General features: G+C 54.0%; 1 protein-coding gene across 10 annotated transcripts; it reads right to left on the reverse strand.

Annotated features, from left to right (window-relative positions):
- Positions 1–264: 264 nt before the first annotated feature.
- On the reverse strand, positions 265–20,995 carry CDIP1 (cell death inducing p53 target 1). 10 transcript variants are annotated; one of them, XM_038151160.1, is made up of 7 exons: positions 20,743–20,970; positions 19,096–19,150; positions 3,510–3,597; positions 2,830–2,928; positions 2,295–2,441; positions 1,786–2,050; positions 265–1,551 (listed from the first exon to the last, which is right to left on the reverse strand). In XM_038151160.1, exons 4-7 carry the CDS (start codon positions 2,912–2,914, stop codon positions 1,440–1,442), a joined length of 609 nt encoding a protein of 202 aa, XP_038007088.1. In that variant the 5' UTR covers positions 2,915–2,928; positions 3,510–3,597; positions 19,096–19,150; positions 20,743–20,970; the 3' UTR covers positions 265–1,439. The 10 variants fall into 10 exon arrangements, with proteins under 10 accessions (XP_038007088.1, XP_038007090.1, XP_038007095.1 ...); XM_038151162.1 differs by lacking the exon at positions 20,743–20,970 and adding an exon at positions 20,235–20,406; XM_038151167.1 differs by lacking the exon at positions 19,096–19,150 and having other exon boundaries at positions 1,786–2,047; positions 20,743–20,995.
- Positions 20,996–21,274: the final 279 nt, after the last annotated feature.

Here is a 21,274-nt window from a genome sequence, read left to right on the forward strand (position 1 = left end):
TCCCTGAGAAACTCCTGCCCTGGCACCCCCCTGTCCCTGCTGTTTCCCCTGGGGTTTCCATGGGGGGAGGCTCATTGGCCTGCTGAGGACACAGCCAGGTGCCAGCAGGGCTGGGGGCTTTCCTGTATTGAGGGGGTTCCTGGTAGGGTGGGGAAGCTGCTGCTCTTCCTCCTGTGCTTGCCCCACCCTGCCCTCATCCTCAGCTCCCCTGCAGGCAGATCTGCTGGGAATTTTGAGCAGGAGAGAAGAAAAGAAGCACACGAGTTCAGGGTCTGTTATTTATTTACATAAAAACACCGACTAGTGCCACAGTTCCACCCCTGAGCAAACAGCAGCTGCCTGTGCAGGCCAGGCTGTGTTTGCAGACCTGTGTACTGAGAGACCCCCCCCACTTTGCTCTGGGAGCTGCAGGGCCAGGGGAGGGAGGAGCAGCCCCGAGAGGCTGAACTTGGCTCCCAGGTCCTCTCACCCCTGCTGTGGGAGTGCTGCTGGCAGCTCCTGTCGCTGCCTGCTTGCCCCTTCCTTCTGCCTCAGGTGAGTGAGCTACAAATACCCCCTACACCACATGCAAGGAGACCCGACAGACCCTGCCGGGCCCAGGACGGCTCTGGAGCTGCAGCCTGGTCACAAACTCCTCTACTCTACGTGCCGGGCAGCCAGGACATGCCGGGTGTGGTTTGGCTCTCAGGTTGCTGGGGGGCCAGGGCTGCTCGGGGCTGTCCCTGTCCCCAGAGCCGCGGCGGGGCGGGGAGGAGGCGCATGCAGCTGGCGTGGCCACCGGGCAGGACGGAGGTGCTGATAAGGGTGCAGTGCTGCTGCCGGGCCCCTCTCCGTGCTTAGAGGCAGCTCTGCCTCCCCTCGGGAAGGGGCTTTGTTTTGCCACGGGGCTGGAGGGGGCCGTGAACCACACGGAAACCTGGTGTGTGGCGCTGCCCTGTCTCCTTGTCACTGAGCCCCTTCCTGAAAGTGCCACAAAGGCTGTGCTGCAGCCCCTGAGGGCACCGTGGGCTGCCTGGGTCCCCTCCTGGGCTCCCATCCCAGCACATCCCTGCAGCCAGGCACCCTCTGCACTGTGGGACTGGGGTGGGCACCCCCAGCAGCTGCTGCTCTTCCCAGGCTTGCTCCAGGGGAGAGGGGCCTCGCTCACACCAGGAGCGTAATGGGGTGCAGAGCAACGCCCCCCACTCCTGTGCACTGCAGGGCAGCTCCCACACGGCGTCTGGGGCCTGGGCCCACCTCCCCTGGGCCCCAGTGTCACCAATCCAACTATTCCCGGTGAGGAGCAGAGCTGGGGGCAGTGGAGGCAGCTCTGGCGGGAGGGAGCCGGGGATAACACATACACACCACCGGCGGGAAGCGAGGGGCGATGCACACGGGAGACGGACAGACGGACGGCGGCGGGGCGGGGCCGGCGGCGTTCCAGCGGCGCCCGGGTGCCGTTAGCACATGCGCTTGTACGTGTAGATGTAGGCCTTGCAGTTGGGACACGTGTGTGTCACGTCCTTGAAGTCATCGAACAGGCAGGGGATCAGGCAGCAGCAGAGATCACACCTGGGGCACAGGGAGAGGCAGAGATGCTGAGCTGGGGCAGCCCCTGTGCATGGGGCCACGGGCAAGAGAGGTGTGTAACTGTAGGGGCTGCCACCCCAGGAACACCTCTGCTGCTCCAGTGCCACCTCTGTGCCAAGGTCCCCACCACAGCTCAGCCAAGGCCACCAGCACTGGGGCTGCCCAGGACCAGGCTGAGCACCCAACACGAGCCCCAGCTCTGCTTGCAGCACCTACCCCACAAAGCAGCAGAAGAAGCCAAGAAGGAAGCTCATGAGCCCAATCTCGTAGGAGATCTTGGTGGTGATGGCTTGCTGGCAGTGGGGACACACGGTCTGCACGGGGGCACCCTGGAAGATCTCTCCCTGCAGCACTGTGACTGTGGTGGCAGCTCCCGGTGGGACGAGCACTGTGGCCGTGTGGCCACCAGGAGAGGGGTAGGGGCCTGGAGCAGGGTAGTAGCCCATGGGGGGGTGAGGGCCTGGGGGTGGGTAGTATCCTGCTGTGAATGACAAACACAAACAAGTGAGCACCTCTGAACATGGCAGGAGAGCCCAGATCCTTACTGGGGAGGCCCCCACCCTGCTGCAACACCACCCTTTGAGTACAGACCCAAGCAGCCTCGATGCAAGCTCCAAATGGCAGCCCCAACCCCCTCTTGTGTCCCTCCCACTCCCCAGGGCACCGGGAAACACGTGCTGCTGCCAATCCCCACCCCCTGTCCCCCAACCCCTTGCAGGACTCACCTGGTGGCACGTAGGGCCCAGAGCCATCCGTGGGCATGTGGGGGGGAATGAACCCCGGCTGCGAGGGTGGCTCATATGGGGGGGGTCCGAACTCAGGAGGGGGGATAGGAACCCCCTGGGGCTGTCCCACCACTGGGGTGACACCCTCTGAAAGGAAATGCAGTCAGCAGCCAAGGAAGCAGTACAACTGAGGGGAAGATGGTGTCCTGACTGTGTGCTCAGGGTGTCAACCCCAACAGGGAAGGAAGACAAGAGGTGGGGGGGCAACCCCTTAAGCTGCATCCTCCTCTGGGCCACAAGAAACCCAAATTCACCCCACAGCAGGGAGCAGTGCCAGGCTTTGAGCTGGGATGCTTCCTGCTCTTTTCATTGCCCCTAGGACCCCTCCTGCCTCCCCCAAGGGTGACACAGGGACAGAGGGAGCCAGGCATTACACCATCCTTCCCAGCGTGCTGTGAGGAGAGGCCAGAGGCAGGCAGTCCCAGGGAACCCACGCTCCTTGGGGCCTGTGTGTGTGGCAGTGTCACCCCAGTACCTGGTGCAGAGGGGGGGCCGTGCTTCTCTTCTATCAGCGGTGCCGAGGGGCCCCCCGGGTAGGGAGGGGGAGGGTCGTTGGACATTGCTCCAGGCAGCCCTGCAGGGACAGAAGCCTTGAGGTGACAGCAGCCCTCGGTGCCACAGGCACATGGAGCTGGCACGGTGCTTGGGGATGGAGGTGACAGGTACTGGAGGAGGCCAGGGCTGGTGCCACCACGGCACCGGCCTCAGCTTCCCCCCCAGGCACAACCAGGGTATGGCCCCAAAGCTGGACAGGCTCTGAGCAGGCAGCAACTCCAAGGTGTAAAATCTTCCTGCCAGCTCCATGGGGCTTCCCTGTAAAGCCCACCCGGTGCACAGCAGCTCATCAGGGCAGCTCTGCACTGTGTGGCCACGCTCCGGGGCAGTGCTGGGCTGGAATGTGCTGTGCCAAGACTTGGCTGCATCACTGGGGCACCACAGGTGGAGAAGAGCTGCCCACAGCCCCAAACCTCCATCCTCAGTGACACAGTGCTGTGCCCCGAGGGATGGCAGGACCCCTGCCCTGAGCCTGAAGCGCAAACTCTGGGACAGAGGGTGCAAACCCACGGAGCATTTCTAAATAAATCTCTAAATAAATCCAGTGAGTTAAGAACATTTAACGGCTGGAGCTTTTCCTTTACATGGAGTAGAATTTACCTGTCCTCTTCCCTGCAGGAACAGCTCAGAGGCCTTGACAGCTGAGAGAAGCAGCTCCTCTGCGCAGCGTAGTTGGAACACACTGGGTCTGTGTAAAAGGAGACAGCAAGTGAATTACAGAGATGGAGAGGAGGCACAGCTGCAGCACTGTCCTGGCTGCCACACCAAACCCCTTCTCTCCCCATGTGCCCCCTCAATGGCAGGCATGAGGCTCTGTGTCCCTGGACGTGGCAAAGCCCCACTGACACGCTCTGAGATCCAAGCAAGCGCAACAACATCAAGAAACCTGATTTCCCCATTTCCAGTGGCTCAGTTACAGCTGGTAGGATGTGACTAAATTGTGAAATACAAGTGAAAGGGTGCTCACTCCGTGCTTGGGACAGCTGTCATCAGGCATGGGACAGGGTTACATTGATGTCAGAGCCCAGGGAGCAGTGCTGGGAGCTCCATCCTTCACCCCAACGGGCCAGGAGCAAATGTAACCCTGCTTGTCCTGTTTGCTGGCACCAGAGCCACATGCTGGGCAGCCAGCCCAGAGCATGCCAACCTCCCCAGCATGGCACGGCCTGCACGGGCACCAGGCCAGGCAGCCAGTGCTGCCCCAGCCCCGCATTGCAGGTGTGCCCACAGAGGTGCCCATGGGGCTCAGCCACCTCCACCTGCAGCTGCCAGGTCGAGCAGAGCCAAAGACTTGGCAAGCAAGGCAGGAAGGCCCATCCCTCCCTCACCCGCATGGCTTTGCTTTATTCTGCTTCTTTTTTCCTAGTTCATGCTCCTGCCACCCAGCAGCCTCCTGCAAGCTAGCAGGAAATTTAATCAGTGCCTGGAGGAGCACCTGACCTGTTGCTGTTCACACAGGAGCACACTGATCCCCCCAGGAGCTGAGCGGGTTCCTAACAGGCACGGGTTGCCCCCAGGATGTCCAGATTTCCTGACTAGAATTTCTCCCCCAAAGTTGCAGCCACCCAGCTTCAAAGAGTAACACCAGGGCAGCTGAGGGTCATCTTCCTCCTGCTTCTCACTCCAGTTTCTTCCTTAAGAGCCCAGGCAAGCAGAGTTGCCATGGCACAGAGCATTTCCAGGCACACTGCAGAGCCTGCCTTGTCCTTCAGTGACCTACAAAGCTCAAACTGGGCCGTGCTCCTTTTAGCTCAGTGGGGATGTGAGAAAAGGAGGATTTATTCTTCTCAAAGTAGCCAACCCTGCACATCCAGGAGCCTCAGACCTTCCTGTGCCCATGCCTGCAGGGGTTCTGGATGAGCCCAGCCCAACCAGAGCATCCCACGGTCCTTACCTGGGAACACCAGCCTGCCAGGGAGCTTTCCTTCCCTCACAGGCCAACTGTGCCCACAGCTTTTCTAACATAAGAGATCTCCTCCCATTCCTGCTCAGATGCTGCTTTCCCATAATAATCTTTCAACACTCCCAGCCTCACTCCCCCCATCAAAGCAGCTGGCAAGAAAAGGCAGGAGAGGAGGAGGCCTCCGCCAGCCCCTGCACCAACACCCATCAGATGAAGCAACAGCCCCAGGGTGAGGCAGCCCTGAATGCTGCCACCCTGCCCCGGAGGGAATGGCAGCCACGAGGGTGCCAGCCCGGGTCCCAGAGCCACACGTGCCCTGGGATGAGGGAAGCTGTGGGATGCAGGGCCCTTCTGCTCGTACTTGGCAGGCTCGGTTGCTCCTAATGCAATATTCTGCTTATTAAGAGAGATCTGTAAAGAGCAAGATGTTGGCTGTGTGCCCTTCCCAGGAGGAAAAGAAAGCCTGTTGCTTTTAAGCCTCTTAGAAGCTGTTTCTCTCCTGTGCTTTCTTTCATCTTAATGTGAGCAGCACAAAACTCAGCCCATTTCTGACAGAGAGCTCCATGGGATACCAGAGGGCACTTGGCTTCCCTTGGCACTGAGCTGCCCCAGAGCATCCCTCACCACCCCAGCACTGACAGCCCTGCAGTATTCCAAAATTACCAGGTTTAAGATCTGATGGAATCACCAGTGTCTTGTGCAGGTCCTTTGGAGCAAGGACACAGTGCAAGAACCTGAGACTCAAAAGGAGCTGGTTATGATAGCAGGATGGAGAGAGGAGATGCTATTTCCAGCTACAAATGCAGATCAGCTCTTCTCAACTGGAAGAACAGCTTTTACTGGTCTCCTCTGCAAACTAACTACAGAGGATAAATCCAGTATGGAACCAGAACCACAGCAATCAGTTAAACACAGAAGGCAAGCAAAGGACCCCCATGTCCCCCAGGAAATTGATATTTGCTAAAGAAAAAGATTCCCATTGACCTGCTGGGGAACAGCAGAGTGACAGACATAGCCAGGACTGCACTGCTCCATCACAGCCTCCACGCAGGAAGGGCTTGGCCCACCCTGGCTGTGGCCTCAATCCCTGTGTCCTCCCCTGGCTCTCTGCTCCCTGACCTCGTTCCAGGCAGCTTTTGGGTGAGAAGATGACAGCAGATTTCTAGGTCCCCTGCTCAGATCACAGGTGTAGCTCTCAGCCCCAGGAGGTCTGTCTGAGGCTTCTCCCACAGCCAAAGCACAGTGGGGCAGCACGCAGCCCTGCCTGTGGAACACAGTGCTTTCTAACCCACCTCCTTCCTGTGCTCAGCAGCCCTGACCCAGCTGAAGAGAGACTGTAGAATCCCAGAATGGTTTGGATTGAAAGGACCTTAAAGCCCATCTCATTACAACATCCTGCCGTGGGCAGGGACACCTTCCACTGTCCCAGGCTGCTCCAAACCCTGTCCAGCCTGGCCTTGGGCACTGCCAGGGATCCAGGGGCAGCCACAGCTGCTCTGGGCACCCTGTGCCAGGGCCTGCCCGCCCTCCCAGGGAAGAATTCCTTCCCACTTTCCAATCTCACCCTGCCCTCTGTCAGGGTGAAGCCGTTTCCCCTTGTCCTGCCACTGCAGGCCCTTGTCCAGAGGGCACCGATCAATATCCCAATATCCCGTTACTGACATGTTCAAAACTGATACAAAACTGACACAAAACTGACACAGCAGTGATGAGAGGAGCTGATGTGTCAGGGTCCAGCGTCCCATGCTGGCTCTATTTCCCTCTGATACATCACTGCGGAAGCAGTTTGGGATTCAAACATGGCAAGAGGAAAGGTCTGCACATCCCACCTGCTTTCCAAACAGATAAGGTGGGCACCACTCATCAAAAACAACCGGTGTGCAGCGGGACCAGGGAATATCGTGCCACCAGAACAGCTCCTAACACCATCAAACAGATAATGCCACAAAGAGGATGGACACAGATAATTCAGATTTTGTCTGCTCATGCCATTCTTCCCCAGCAGCAGCTGTTTGTGCTTCAAGCTGCCTCCTCACAGATGAAATCTCCACGGGTGAGACAAACCTGGCAAGGGCAGAGCAGATGCTGGCAGGTCCAACTCACGTGTGAGCCCTGGTGGTGCAGCGCTGGCCCCAGCAGCTCTGAGTCAGCCTCACAGCACCACTGAGATCCATCCCACAGCTGAAACAGCTTGTGCTGTCCTTGCTCCTGCTGCACTTGTAACTGAGATGCACAGCAATTCAGCTTTGCTTCCTCCATGGCAGCAGCACCTCCAGCCCCTGAGACAGGAAGCAGCATTTGTTCATACTCAGCCACGTTCAGTGACGTTGACACTTCAAAAGCTGCTGCTGCACATTTTTGGAGCTCTTCCTCCATTAAAAAAAACCTCCTGATATTTGAAAAAGGAAAAAGCCACACTAAAATTCAATGAATGAATAAGAGAAAATATACAAGCACTTTCAGCTTCACGGCACATCAAAGAGATGCAGATTGCAGCTTCCAGGCTTTTGGAAATACAGCTTTAAAAGCCAAGAGTCCTGAAGATGCTGGGCCCTCACTGAGCCCAGCACCCTTTCTTCAGAAATAGGAACAGCACTGTGGCTAACACCATCTCAGTTTTCCTGGCCCCAGGAAAGACACCTGTGTGCCACAGGTTACGTGCTCCAGAAACTGAGAAATACTGAGACTAGGAAGGCACAAAAGGCCAGTCAGATGCTGGCAAAATGTCATTTGAGCCAAAGTCTGTTACTCTTCAAAAGGAGCTTTAGGAGCAGCAAGGAGGGAGAACCAAGCAGGGTGTGCTGAGGGGGACAGAGCCATACCCTGACTGTGGCAATCCCAATTGTCCTCCTCCACAATGGCATTTCTGAATGGCACCTCCAAACCCAGCCTGGAGCTGCATGTACCCTGTGTTACACCAGTGCCCAGAGCTCACAGAGATGCTGCCCTCTGCCTGTGCTGTGCCCGGAGCTCACAGGCTTTGCCCTCTCCATGCTGTGCCCAGAGCTCACAGGCTTTGCCCTCTCCAGCTCACAGGCTTTGCCCTCTCTGTGCTGTGCCCGGAGCTCACAGGCTTTGCCCTCTCCATGCTGTGCCCAGAGCTCACAGGGATGCTGCCCTCTCCAGCTCACAGGCTTTGCCCTCTCCGTGCTGTGCCCAGAGCTCACAGGCTTTGCCCTCTCCGTGCTGTGCCCGGGGCTCACAGGGATGCTGCCCTCTCCGTGCTGTGCCCAGAGCTCACAGGCTTTGCCCTCTCCGTGCTGTGCCCCGGGCTCACAGGCTTTGCCCTCTCCGTGCTGTGCCCGGGGCTCACAGGCTTTGCCCTCTCCGTGCTGTGCCCAGGGCTCACAGGGATGCTGCCCTCTCCAGCTTACAGGCTTTGCCCTCTCCGTGCTGTGCCCAGGGCTCACAGGGATGCTGCCCTCTCCATGCTGTGCCCGGGGCTCACAGGCTTTGCCCTCTCCGTGCTGTGCCCAGAGCTCACAGGGATGCTGCCCTCTCCATGCTGTGCCCGGAGCTCACAGGCTTTGCCCTCTCCAGCTCACAGGCTTTGCCCTCTCTGTGCTGTGCCCAGGGCTCACAGGCTTTGCCCTCTCCATGCTGTGCCCAGCGCTCACAGGCTTTGCCCTCTCCGTGCTGTGCCCGCTGGCACAGCGTGCAGGATGTGGCTCAGCTCCCACCACGCGCAATCCCACCGGACAGCTCTTACCTCCAAAGGAAAGACAGCATAAATCTCTGCTGAACAAGCACTATCAGTGGTTATTTCTGCCTGGTTTTTATGCAGAACAACAAAAAGATATTTTCCATGCTTACAAGCCGAAGCTCCCCCTCAGCTTTGCCTCTTCCCATGCGCATTTGCTGCCCCCAGCCTGCACATCACCTCCCCGGAACCAGGAGGGGAGGAATAAACAGCACAGAGTGCTTCAGCCTCCTTCAGAGAGAAGGATGTCCTGGCAATCCTTGACCATGTACCCGCTCCTTTACCCGCTGTTAACCTTGGCAGCACCTCCTCAACTCCTCATCCTGCTCTCGGCCAAGGCAGCAAGAGGGCGCATGCCTGCAACGCTCTGCAAGGTGCCGATGGAAACGGAAACCCAAGCGAAGGCCTGAAGGAAAGCTCTGTTCTTTTCCTGAGCAACTCAGCTGCGTTTTCCCAAGTCCAAGTCACTGCCAGGGAGCACAAACCCACTGTTCAGGAACAGCCAGGCTGCTCCCAGAACAGCAGATTTCTTCCACACTTCTGCACTAGGAGTTCAGCTGCAGAAAACTGCTGCTCTTCCAGGAGGGTCAGGCTGTTTCTTCAGTGCAGGCACAGCAAGCTCAGCTGGCAAGGCAGGCCAGCAGCTCTCTCTTAAAACAAAGGAATGCTGGAGAAGAAGATTTTTCATAATTTGAACCAGGTATGTCAGACAGCCAAAGCTCCCTGCTCTGCTCTCCAGTACGTGACTCTCCGGAGGAGCTTCTCCATTGCAGTTGTTTACCTGGGGACCCTGCACGTATCGTTTGACCTTCTGTGTGCCACCATCACCCAGCAGACAAATCACCTCAGAGCAGGATCCTCGCTGGCAGCCAGGTGCTGTATCCAAAGCAAGATTTCTCAGGGCATTAAATCCAAAGCACAAGCAGATAATCTCCACAGCACAGCCCCGGCTCAGCTGTCCTTGGCCAGAGATTCAAATTACCGCTTCCAGCGGCTCCTCTGCGTGGATATCAGGAAAACCAGACACAAAATCCTCCCTGCTTAAAACAAGGAGGCTCCATCTGCGACTCCCACAAAGGGTTACGTGCGGGAGGAGCGCCTGCAGGACCTGCTGCTGCCTCTGGGATTCTCTCCAGTGCCTTCGCCTCCGGATGGGCTGACCAAGCGCTCTTGGCTCTTCACACTTGGGCTGCAGAAACAGCCTTGTCAGGACCTGCTTAACCTGAATATTTAAAGAAAAACCAGCTGAAATGAAAAGAACAAACTAGGGTAGCTCGTTCTCTCTGCTGTTGGCTCCCAAGATGTGGCGCACGGCTGTGGGAAGCATCACGTGCTGGCAAGAGCTCACGGTGACATCCAGGAGCCACGAGGGGCTGCAAGGGAGGAGGGGTCACAACCTCACACTTCAAAACTGGACCCCAGCTCTTCCACGTGCCAGGACAATGGGAGAAGTTGAGGTGTAGACAGAGCACTCTGCTCCACCAGGGCAGCTGAATTTGGCTTCCAAAAGCCAGTTTTGTGAACACGGAGCAAGCAGGGCGCACACTGCAGCCGGGCTGCCCCACAGGCTGCCACTGTCCCACTCAGGAGGTGCTCGCTGTTCAGACCCTTCCAGCAGGTTCCTGGCTGCACGGGAGAAGACGGGCTGCAAAACACCAGGTGTGCTCATGGATGTGATTAAAGTAACATTAAAGATAAAGCTGAGCTCCTCTGCATCCTACCAATGCGCTCCAGAGAGATGAGAAAAGGAGGGGGCTGCAAGCCAAATCCCTGGGGAAGCAGAGAGCTTTTCCATGAGACTTTCACTGCAGTTCACAAAGAATCCAAGCTAACACTTGATAACATCCATGGGAAAGCATCCAGTGACAGCAGCAGCTGTTGCCTCCAGTCCTCTGTATCTACTTAATTTCTCCCCTGAGAGGATACATCCTGCATTACATCATCCCTTTGATATCTGTTAATAATGGTGATAACACAACCTGCCAGAATCTCAAGCAACTAAATCTAACATCTACTCCAACAGCGTGATTTAATGTAGCATGAAACACAACTGTGCCACAAGAATAGCTGTTCCTTTAAACAAGCAAACAAAAATACCCCAGCTCAAGAAGCTTATCAAGAAGCAGAAGCCTCGGGAGGTCGGGAGAAGATTCACAGCTCTTAAGCACAGTCACAGATCCGAGCTCACCTCCGATGGCAGCCCAGAACAGATACTTAAGGATGAGTTAGGAAGGGATCAAAGGCAGAACTGTCAGTCCCTCCCACTCCCAGCACTCATGGTTTTGGAGACTGGGCAGCCTGGAGGTTCTCCATGGAGCACCCCAGGTCATTCCCAGGCACCAAGTATGGCTCTTCACAAAAAAGCATCTCCTGCTGTCAGCATCTGCTGCCTCCCATCTGGGGGAGACCAGCACAGAGAAGGTGAATATACAATGAGTGCCCACTATGTCTCACAGCAAACCCCAGGGTTTTGTAGATTCCCTTACCAGCATCAAATTAAAGATATAAAATATCTTTAAACACTCACTCTTTCATTTCTCCCTCATTCTACAGAATTTTGGAGAGAAAGTCCACACAGCTACATCATTGCTGAATCAGACTGAGTACATGTGTGACGTCCATTAAGTGACACAGAGAGCTCCAAGGGAGGAGGAAATAAGAATCAGAGCTGATCAGCAGTTTTGCATTTCAGTTTCAGAATTAATCAGAGCCCAAGAGTGTATTCAGAATTCCCTTGCAGATTTTGCAACACAATGTAATAATTTTGAATCCATTGGTGGTGATTCCAGATCCATTTTCAAGTGCTGTACAAAACACATGCCAGGCACTGATGTTTCCTCACCCGAGGAGAGCAGCAGCTCGCTGTAGCACTGGCTCCAGTCTCCAGCATGAGCATTTCCCGTGCTCACAGATCCCCCTGCCTCGGCGCCACAGAAGCTGCTGACACTCAGATTTAACTGGTACAATGTCACCTTGCGCTTTTTCTGAGGACAAGCGCGAAGCACTCCGTGTCACTTGGTTTTATGTAAGGCCAAGGCTCACTCTTTGCTAAGGAGTGTGGTTTGGGGTTCAGCAGGATCGTGTGTGTGAGATCTGAGATCTCTCCTGAGTCCCACTGCCAGCAAGGAGCATCCACACACATCCCAAGATGTGCACTGGAGGAACTCTTCCATGCTGAGGCCATTCCTGTTACCACACTCACTTCCTTGCTCCCACAGAACTTCCCACTTCCAGACTGCGACCTCTCCTGGAGTTGCCAGGGCCACCAGCATGGGGCTGGATTGTCCCATGGCACTCGGACAGGAGGAGGGTACCTGGCACTGCCCTGCTCCCAAGCCCAACTCATTTGGCTGCTCAAAGATGGATGATGATGTCCCAGAGGGGAAAACCCTTGGAATAATCAACAGCCACTGAGTGTGCCCAGTGCTGGGCACCCCTGAGTGACACAGAGCTCCTGCCATCCCCAATTCTTCCTCCAGTTCCCACCTGACTTGGCTAGTCCACATTGACTTCCAGGTCCAGTGAGTAATTTTCACTCCTCCGTGACTGTGGTTTCAACTTGCAGCACCAGTTCCTGCCAGCTCCTCAATAACCCCCTCCCCAAAGCTCCTACTGAAAATCTAGGACAGAGCTGGACTCCAAGCAGCCCTGACACACAGAACAGCCCTCCCCAGGGCCCTGCTTTGGGCTCTTTCAAGCCCTTTCTCTGTCACAGCAACACCTCACTGCCTTGCTGCTCCACGAAAATCATCGCTGCTCAGGGGTTTGGAGCAGTCCTGAGGCAGGGTCACTGCTCCCACAGCAGAGGATGGGACGGGAAGATTCAAGCCCATAATAGCAGGATGCCCTCAGGGCAGGTAAACAGCTCAGCTGCTCAAATCCTCTCCTGAGCCTGAGGAAGACAGAGCAGCTGCCACAGTTATGACACTAAACCGGCTGGGAAGTGTTTCCTCTCGCATCAGAACAGCTCAGCAGGAAGCTCCAAACTGAGCTCCCACCATGCTAAACCATCCTGAATCATAGCAAGGAGAGTCTGAAAGGCTAAATTAACACCCCCTGTGGCAGCCACAAACTGGGGGAAACCTCTGCTCCCAAAACACAAATCTGCTCCAGATGACATCTCTGTGGAAGACCTGCAACAAGCCCAGGGAAAGAGCTGATATTTAACACCAGGAAAGGGTCTGTAGTCCCCACATGCTCAAAGCCTATGTGAAGATTTTGGAGGAGCTGAATGGTCCCAGCAGCACAGGGGGGAATGACAAGCTGAGGCTTCAGCACAGGCCCAGCTTCCTGCGAGCACTTCCTGATCTAGCACAAAGCAGAATAAAGGCATTTAGTTAATTAGGAGACAAACCAAAGATGCCTCTTAGAAAAGGGCAGCATGCACACACCAGCAGCAGCTTTTTATCCAGTGCTCAGCTAAAAACACAAGCCCAGAAGAGTGGGCAGCAGCCAAAATCCCATCCCCACTGCACTCCTCTACTCCATATTCCAGGCTTTATCCTTCCCTCCAACACACAGATCCAGCTCCCCTCCTGTCATGAGCTGGGTGACTGGGACCCCTGAGGACCCCAAAGGCATCCCAGGCTGGAGTCACTGCAGCAAGGGTACAGCTTTGGCTCTAGTCCATTATTTCCTCCCAGAATGGAGCGACACTGAATCCCATGGGCTCCTTTCCCTCCTTTTAAAAGAAAATGCTTTAAAATTAAATGCTGTAAAAGGAAATGCTTCTCATTTGGAGAAATAATCAATAAAATCTAACAGGCTGCTTTTCATTCATCCCCAGCCAGAAATGTAATCTCCTGTTAACAGCACAGCCCTGAACACATCATTTATCTGCTGCGGGTACCAGCACGCGCAGATTTTACAGCTGGAGAGAGTGGGGCTGCCTGCATCACAACGACTAATTTATTCTCAGAAAGGCTAATTTAATCTGGCAGTGAATGTTCTCAAAGCCTCCTCACACAGAGCAGCTTTTCTCTTGGTTGGCTTAACAACAATACAGCATATCCAAAAACGTGGAGGGATGCTAAGGAAGAACACTGCCCCTGTGTTTTGAGCCCTCTGGTCTGAGAAATTTCTCTTGGTAACTACAGGCTTTGAGAAAACATAGAGTCCCTCTGGTTTTTCAAAAAGCCAACTGTATTTCAAGGCAAATATACAACAGTTTAGGCTATTTCCCCCTCACATACAACTGTCTTGACAGAAAGAGCTGGGCTCTTAAAAAAACTAAAACCCAGCAAAGGTTGTTCAGTATTAGACAACTCATTCCCTTCCAACTGCACATCAAGAGCAGCAGCCAGCACACCTGGCCTGGGGGTGCTCCCTGCCACAGCAGGTGATTTTCCCCAGCCCATACTACAGAGGAATAAACTTCAGACAAATCCAAAAGCTTTTTGTTTCAAAAGGCTGAGTAACTGCACCATGAAGTGTTCCAGAGAGGGCATCCTTTAGCTTCCTAGCCCCTGCCATCTGCAGGGGTGCAATAATAAGCCATCAGAAGGTTTTTTTCATTGTTTTTAAATTCTAGGCAGTATTTTCCCTTTACTCGTCACAGTACACACAAAGGCAGCGTGTACTCACAGCCAGGCTGAGCCACCTGACCCTCCACGGACGTGGCACCACGTGCTGGTCCTCAGCTGGATCTACTCCTTGCCCAGGAGATCACTGGAGAGCCAAGCACGGCTCCTTGGAGTCAGAGGGGCTACACCAAGGCAGACTGAAGCTTTACAATAGACAGAGCTGTAGCAGTCTAGCCCTCCATGCTCAGGATTGTCCCCACCGTCCTGCTGGGAAAGAAAAGCTGCTGCTGTGCAAGCCTGGATCCTGTCTGAGAGGGCTCCTTTGCTACAAGGGCAAAAACGTGCCCCAGATGACATCCAGCAATTTAGGAGGATTCAGTAACGTGGGAAAAATGCAAAAATCAGAGGGAAGCAGAGCATTTACGCAGGTCACAGAAGAAACAGAGAAGAAAACAACACAACACTCTCCTTGTTCCTATCCGTCAGGAACTGCTGTCCCAAGAATAGCCTATTCAGAAACCAGGAAACTCAGAGAGCGGCAAGGAAGGGCTGAGTCATGGCCATTTGGAAAAAAAAAAACAACCCACAACAAACCAACCCAAAAGGGAAGGAGAGAAACCATGGGACAGCAGCTGTTCTGAGTCTTGGAGATATGAACAAGTCAATCCAGAACATATTAGTCAATCTTTATTTTCAAAAGCTCTGCAAACAAATGGCACTGCCATTAAATTCATCTGACCCTCCCTCTGCTTGTGGGAAGCAAATTGTTGTACCAGGAAAAGTTGCTGGTGCTTCCCAGCACCAGCCCCTGGCTGCCAGGACACAAATTGCTCCGAGTTTCTGCCCGGATTTTTGTTCCTCTGCAGCATTAGCATCCAAAAGATTTACAGGCTGGGCAAGTGCTTTCCCTGTGGAAAAGCACATCCATCTCAGGGATGCCATTAGCAGAGGGTGAGGAGCCATTTCCCTTCCCCACAGTGGAAGGGCACGAGGTAAAACATGACTTGCACAGGCTTCCCACACCTCTGTGAACAGATGAGCCAAAGCCAAGAGCTCCCATCTCACATCCAGCCTCAGCACAGCCTGTCTGGCCCCCAGCAAAACTTCCCACACGACAATCTTTGTTCTGTGACCTAAATCAAATCAATTGTACAATAATTCTCCCCAGGACAGTAATCTTGTTCACTCACCCATCATCTGAGAGATTACACCTGCTCTCCAGCTGTGGGGCTCTGGGAGGAAGAGATTTCTGAGCAATGAGGGGCTTATTTTTCATACAATTCCTTGATGAGCCCTCACAAATCAGGGAAAGGGGGGTGTCCATCTGTCATAACATGGCATCCCTAAAGGGGTAATAATTAGCATTGACTCCCTGCTTCTCAGAAGGCTGATCAATCACTTTATTATACTACACTTATTAAGAAACCCATCGCCCTTCCAGCCAGCCATGACACAGGTGGACTCAGTTGGTTCTTGGATCCAAACACCATCACCACTGGCCAATTAGGAAATCACCCTTTGGTGAAAAAATCTCCATAACACCTTCCACCAGTTCACAGCACCAGGTGCAGCAAGTGAAGATAAGAATTGCTTATCTTTTTTTTTTTCTCTGATCTTCTCACAGCCTTCCCCAGGACAATGCCTGGGAAAGTGGTGCCTGCTGCTCTCTGTGGCCAGAGCGCTGCTGCCACATCTATCTTTTCACTCAAACAGCTATGCTTGAAAAGATATCTGGAAAACACCTTTCAATTCATTCTATCTTGCCCTGTAAGGTACTGTCAGATTGAAGTTGCACAGGTAGGAAGTGGGAAGCTCCTCAGAGCTGCTGCCTGTGGGGAATAGGTCCCCAGAGGACAAAGCCTGCTGTCCCCAGCCTGAGGCAGATCACCTGTGCTCAGGTGTAAGTGCTCACCTCTTCCCAGCTCTGGGAATGGCTGGGAAAACCACAAGCCCTTCATATATAGAGCCAACCTTGACACAAACTCCAGAATGACAGCTCAAGGAAACTGTCCCAAAGCAAACAGGCTCTCGTGGTTCAAACTGTGGGTGAAATTCATTTCTCTGCAAAAGGCAAGGAGCAAAGAAAGATGAAACACAGCTGCAGCATGGGCTGATGTGCATGAATCACAGTAAGGTGGAGGGATGGAATTTAGGATTGTAAGACAGAATGCAGGATGGAACAGTAAATGTGTAAGTTTAAAGCAGAATACTTCTTCCAAAAACATCTTCCAAAACTGTTTATAGGGAGCCAGGCTGTTAGTGCAGGGTAGGGAAGATTTTCCTTCTAAATGCAGAGACTGGGTATCAGAGAAGGTTCAGGAGCATGCACAGGAGAGACACTTCAGGGCAGTGGGACCCCCATCTCAGCACAAATGCTTTCTCCTAAAATCTACAGGAGAGCTGGGTAATATTCCATCTTATGTATAAAGGAGGCAAAGGATAGAACTATTAGTAATACACAGTAATTTTACTAATTCCAGTAAAAATGAAATATATCACTTAATTTGCACAGAAAGCCCCAGGTCAGCTCTTCATTCTCTGATGATCTCAGGCTCCATCATGCCAAGTGGTACAAAGTCAAACACGCTCTGCCAGCAGCTGCTCTGCACAGCTCCTAAGATGTTAATCACATTGCAACCTTTTGGGGCTGTTTCTTTTATTTTCTTACCCTCAATGCAGGCCTGCTAAGAGAGCCCAGATTAAAGACAGCTGCACTGAAGTGCCCCACGTGGAGATGTGCAGCATGCAGCACTTTGCTCCTGCCCCATCCTCCACGCAGATCAATGACCAGAACAGGGCTGCTCTCAAACAGCTGTTTCTCAGCACCACAAACACACAAATCTAAGACTGAAGCCACAAGGCAGCTCAGAACTAAGGGGCCCAAAGCAAAACTGTAACAGCAGCCAAGAGTCTCCCTGAGTGTTTCATGCCAGAAATAAAATCTGAGCTCCCCTTGCCTCAGAGACTTTATTCTGGTGAGAAAATTGATTGTGGTTTCCTATGGCAGCTGCTCCAATTGCATTCCCTTTGATCAGAGGAGGAGACAGGTTCTATGCAGAGCATGTGAAGATCTGACACTGCTCATGAAAGTGGCACTGCTTCTCTCCAGCTGTGAGACGGATACCCTGTGCTGTTTGGGAACAGCAGGAAAACAGCAAGTGAACATCCCATCCCAAGGCAGAAGTTGCTCATTGTGTGTTTTTTGAAGGAAAAAGTGTACACAGACCTCTGCGTTTGCACACTTGTGTGCTCAGGTGCCTTGCTCTGAAACCTTCAGGAGAGTTGACTGGCTCCAGGCTGGAGTCCTTTGCCTGCATAAGAGCTGCAAAATCAGGTCCTGGAAGCAAAACCAACCAAAAACCTCCAGCATCTTGCAGAATTACTAAAGTTCCCACTACAAACCATTACTGTTCTGGTATCAGGGAAAAGGGGAGAGTAGTGCACAATTCAAGTCCTTTTGGGACATCAGTGACTGCTGCTAAGAGCCACCAGGCATATCAGCATCTGTTTGCTGTTTCCTGACTCTCCTGCCCAGCCTGTGCTCAGCACCTTTGCACAGCCCACTGTGGGAGAACACCTTCTGAGAAGCTGGCACACCTGTCTAGAAGCTCAGAGACATTTAGTTCTGCTGCCTTTGTCATTATTTTAATCTCCACATTATGCAAATGCTATTTATTGCCTCTCTGGCTCACCTGGCAGCCACCAGCCTTTCCTGGAAAGGTTCAGGAAAACTGTCACATGGTACAGAGCCCTGCTAATAGTGGCAGGAGTGAAGCACCAGCCCCACTGCAGATCCCACAAAACCCACTATTTAAAAAAAAAATAGTTTCTTTCCGTCCAGGATAGTCTCTTCCTGATTAAAGCAATCATAAGAAATCACATAAAAGGCTGTACAATGTACCACACACAGACATAGAACACTGAATTTCATACTTCTCTTTACCCACAAGCAGAAAACAAGTCTTGGATCACAGCAGATACTAACAAGTTTGTGTATTTCCTTCCAAAACCACTCATCCACATACTGGAAGATCAACACCATCCTTTAAACACGTGCATTTATCTGCTAAATTCACAGCTGAAATGGAAAAAAAAATATTCTTTTAAATAATAAAATTACTTTCATCCCTTCTTTGGCTGTGTTAGTGAGTAAGACTGGCAGTGGCAACACTTCTGCAGGTGCCAACACCATGACAAGGACCCAAATTCCCCCCAAAACATACAGGTGTTGTGGACAGGCTTTAGTCTGGGCCCTGCCTGAACATCCCTCAGCTACAGGAGCACCTTAGCTGTGCTCCCAGGACATGTTTGCTCCATCCAGAAGGAAAGCAGTGCCCATTGTGGCTTCCCAGGCACAGAAAGAGTTGATTTGGAAGGGGCCTTCACAAACATGCTCATAAACCAACACCAGGTGCTGAGGGAGACATTCTCCCTCCCTTGGTAACTGCAGCTGAGACACAGCAGAGCAGGAACACAAGAAGTGAGTTTCAGAACTGAATTTGAGGTGCAAAACCTCTTGAGGGAACACAAGAAGCTCAGCACGGTCTTCCATCTTATTCAGAAGGGTTCTGAAATCAGAGACGCTCCCTCAGTGTGGCCTGTCCCTGTCACACCTGTGGCAGGATGTTTTGTACTCGGTAGGAACACACACATCCCATTCCCAGCACCACCCTGAGCACACACGGCCACCGCAGCTCCACCACCCCTGTAAGAGCAGCTGGGCAGGACTGACCACGTTTGCTCCACCTGGCATTGCTCAGGGACATCTGGGGACACTGCTCCATCCCCCCGCCCCTGTCACAGCCATGAAGTCACCACCTGCCTGCCTCCAAGCAGGAATTAGCTGCTCACATAACACCTGAGGAGAACAGAGCGGGTACATGGCTGAACACTTCTGGGGATTTCCTGGAGCACATGGATGTCACCACAACGTTGAGACAGAGAAGCCTTTGGGAGAGGGAAGTTTGCAGCCTGTGCTTCCACACGAGTTTGTGTAGCTGCTGAACATGACTGAATGGCAGACTGTGGTTATATACCACGCTGTGTCTGTCTAATACTCACTGTAGTTTTCCCTGCTGTCTACTCCGGTCACACTCTGAAATCAGCAGGGCCCCTGCTGAAATTAAAGCCCAGTTTAAGTACTTTGAGTGAAGGCAACAAACAGAAGGCTCTTGTGCATATTCCCAAAGAGTTTCTCAGAGAGTTCTACACACAGCCCAAACCCACTAGAATAATAATTTCAAAAATTTCCACTTAAAATCATTGTGCCTGACCTCATCTCTACCACCTGATACTTTAGGCTCAGCCTAGAACTGACAACTGCCAGTCCCCAGTTCTCACTGGTGCAAGAAGACCACCTCAGAGCAGCTTTTCCTCCGGCCAAGGGGCACAAACCTACACTTGTAGGGACCTGGAGAAGTTTAACCTTGAGCATGGCTCATGTGGAGGATCCAGAGGACACTGGCATGGCCGTGTCCATCCCAGCCTGCATGTTCCTACTCCTCTATACAGCCCTGGAGCTCTCCCCAGGATCCCAACCTGATTCCTCTGTTAAGCAGCAACCAACACCACCCCCTGTGCTTTTCCTAAAGCAACCAAACACTCACTGCCTTACAGCTGCTACCCTCTGCCTTTCCAGTCCCCTTGGGAGGGAGAACCAAGACTTCACCATTTTAATGGTTAAAAACCCCACAACTTCCCACTAATGTTTCTTCCCTGTTTTGTTGCTGTGCCACACTATTCCTTAACTGAAGGAACTCTCTTTATTTCACACTGCCAGTGTGCCAATATCATCCTCACCATCATCATTTCTCTTCCTGCTTGTCAAGACATCTCAGCTTCTTTCGGCTCCTCTAAAATGGGCTCATCATCCCTGACCACTGGGTGAGCTAGTCTCTCCCGAGCAGGGATAACTGCAAACACACACATTCGTTCCTAGGCCTGCTCCCCTGCTTTCCTGGGATCTGTGTGGATCACATTTGCTCCTCTCTCAGCTGTGCCCTCCCTGCAGCTCCCGCCGGTCTCTCCGCCAGCTCATGACCTCGGCCGGGCAGCAGCGCTCGCTTTACACGGGGAAGTCTTTTCCCAAGTACATGACCTCGCTTTCCACCCGATTAAATTTCATCCCAGCCCTCCCGTCCCAACCCTTCCCGGCAGTGCTGAGGGCACAGAGCTGAAGCTTTGTAAGATTTCAGCGGTACCCTGCGACACTCGGTCAGCGTCAAAGGCCCGTCCGAGGCCAGGGCTGCCTGCCGCTCCTCTCCGGGCCCGTGTCCCCATCCAGCCGTGCCTCCCCGGCTCCGCAGCGAGCGCTCCAGCCACGGCCGAGCACCGAGCCCTCCCCCGGCCTGGTTCCTCCTCACAGAGTTAAAACCACGGCTTGATTTCCATCCCTTTTCTCCCCAAGAGCGTAGTGCTGGTCTTCTGCCTGCGTCCCCGTCTGCGCTCAGTGTCCCCCCAGTGCCGAGTGTCCTCCCGTGCTCGGTATCCTCCTTCCGATTCTCAGTGTCCCCCCGTGTCCCCCTCGGTGCTCGGTGTCACCCCCGGTTCTCAGTGTCTCCCTCCGGTGTGTCCGGCCAGCCCCGCTGCGGGGCGGCCGCCGCGGCCTGTGCGGGGCTGAGGGGGCCCGGGCCGCCTTCCCGCCGCGGCCCCGCAGCCCCCCTGGTCCCGCCGGCCCCGCGGCGATCCCCACCGCCCACAGGCACCTACCGGCTCCCGGCGGCGGCTCCGGCACCTGGCGGCGGCGGGCGGGGCGGGCCGGACTGGGCGGGCGGTGCCGCGGCGGGGCGGGCCTGGGCCGCGCTGGGCCAGCCGGGGGCCGGGCCCGGCCTGCTCCCGCTGCACCGGACAGCTCCGGGGAGCCGCAGACTCACGGAATCGCAGCGCGGTTTGTGCCGGAAGGGATCGTAAAGATCATCCCGTTCCACCCCCTGCCACGGGCAGGGACACCTGCCACCAGACCAGGCTGCTCCGAGCCCTGGCTTGGACACTTCCAGGGATGCAGGGGCAGCCACAGCTTCTCAGGGCACCCTGTGCCAGGACCTGCCCACCCTCACAGGGAAGAGTTTCTTCTATATATCTAACCTTAATTTCCCCTCTTGCAGTTCGAAGCCATTCCCCCTTGTTCTGTCACTCCATGCCCTTGTCCCCAGTCCCTCTCCAGCTCTTTTGGAGCCCCTTTAGGTCCTGGAAGGGGCTCTGAGGTCTCCCTTGCACTGTCTCTTCCCCCGTCCCCGATGGT

This window comes from Motacilla alba, chromosome 14 (assembly GCF_015832195.1).
Source record: "Motacilla alba alba isolate MOTALB_02 chromosome 14, Motacilla_alba_V1.0_pri, whole genome shotgun sequence".
Lineage (NCBI taxonomy): Eukaryota > Metazoa > Chordata > Aves > Passeriformes > Motacillidae > Motacilla > Motacilla alba.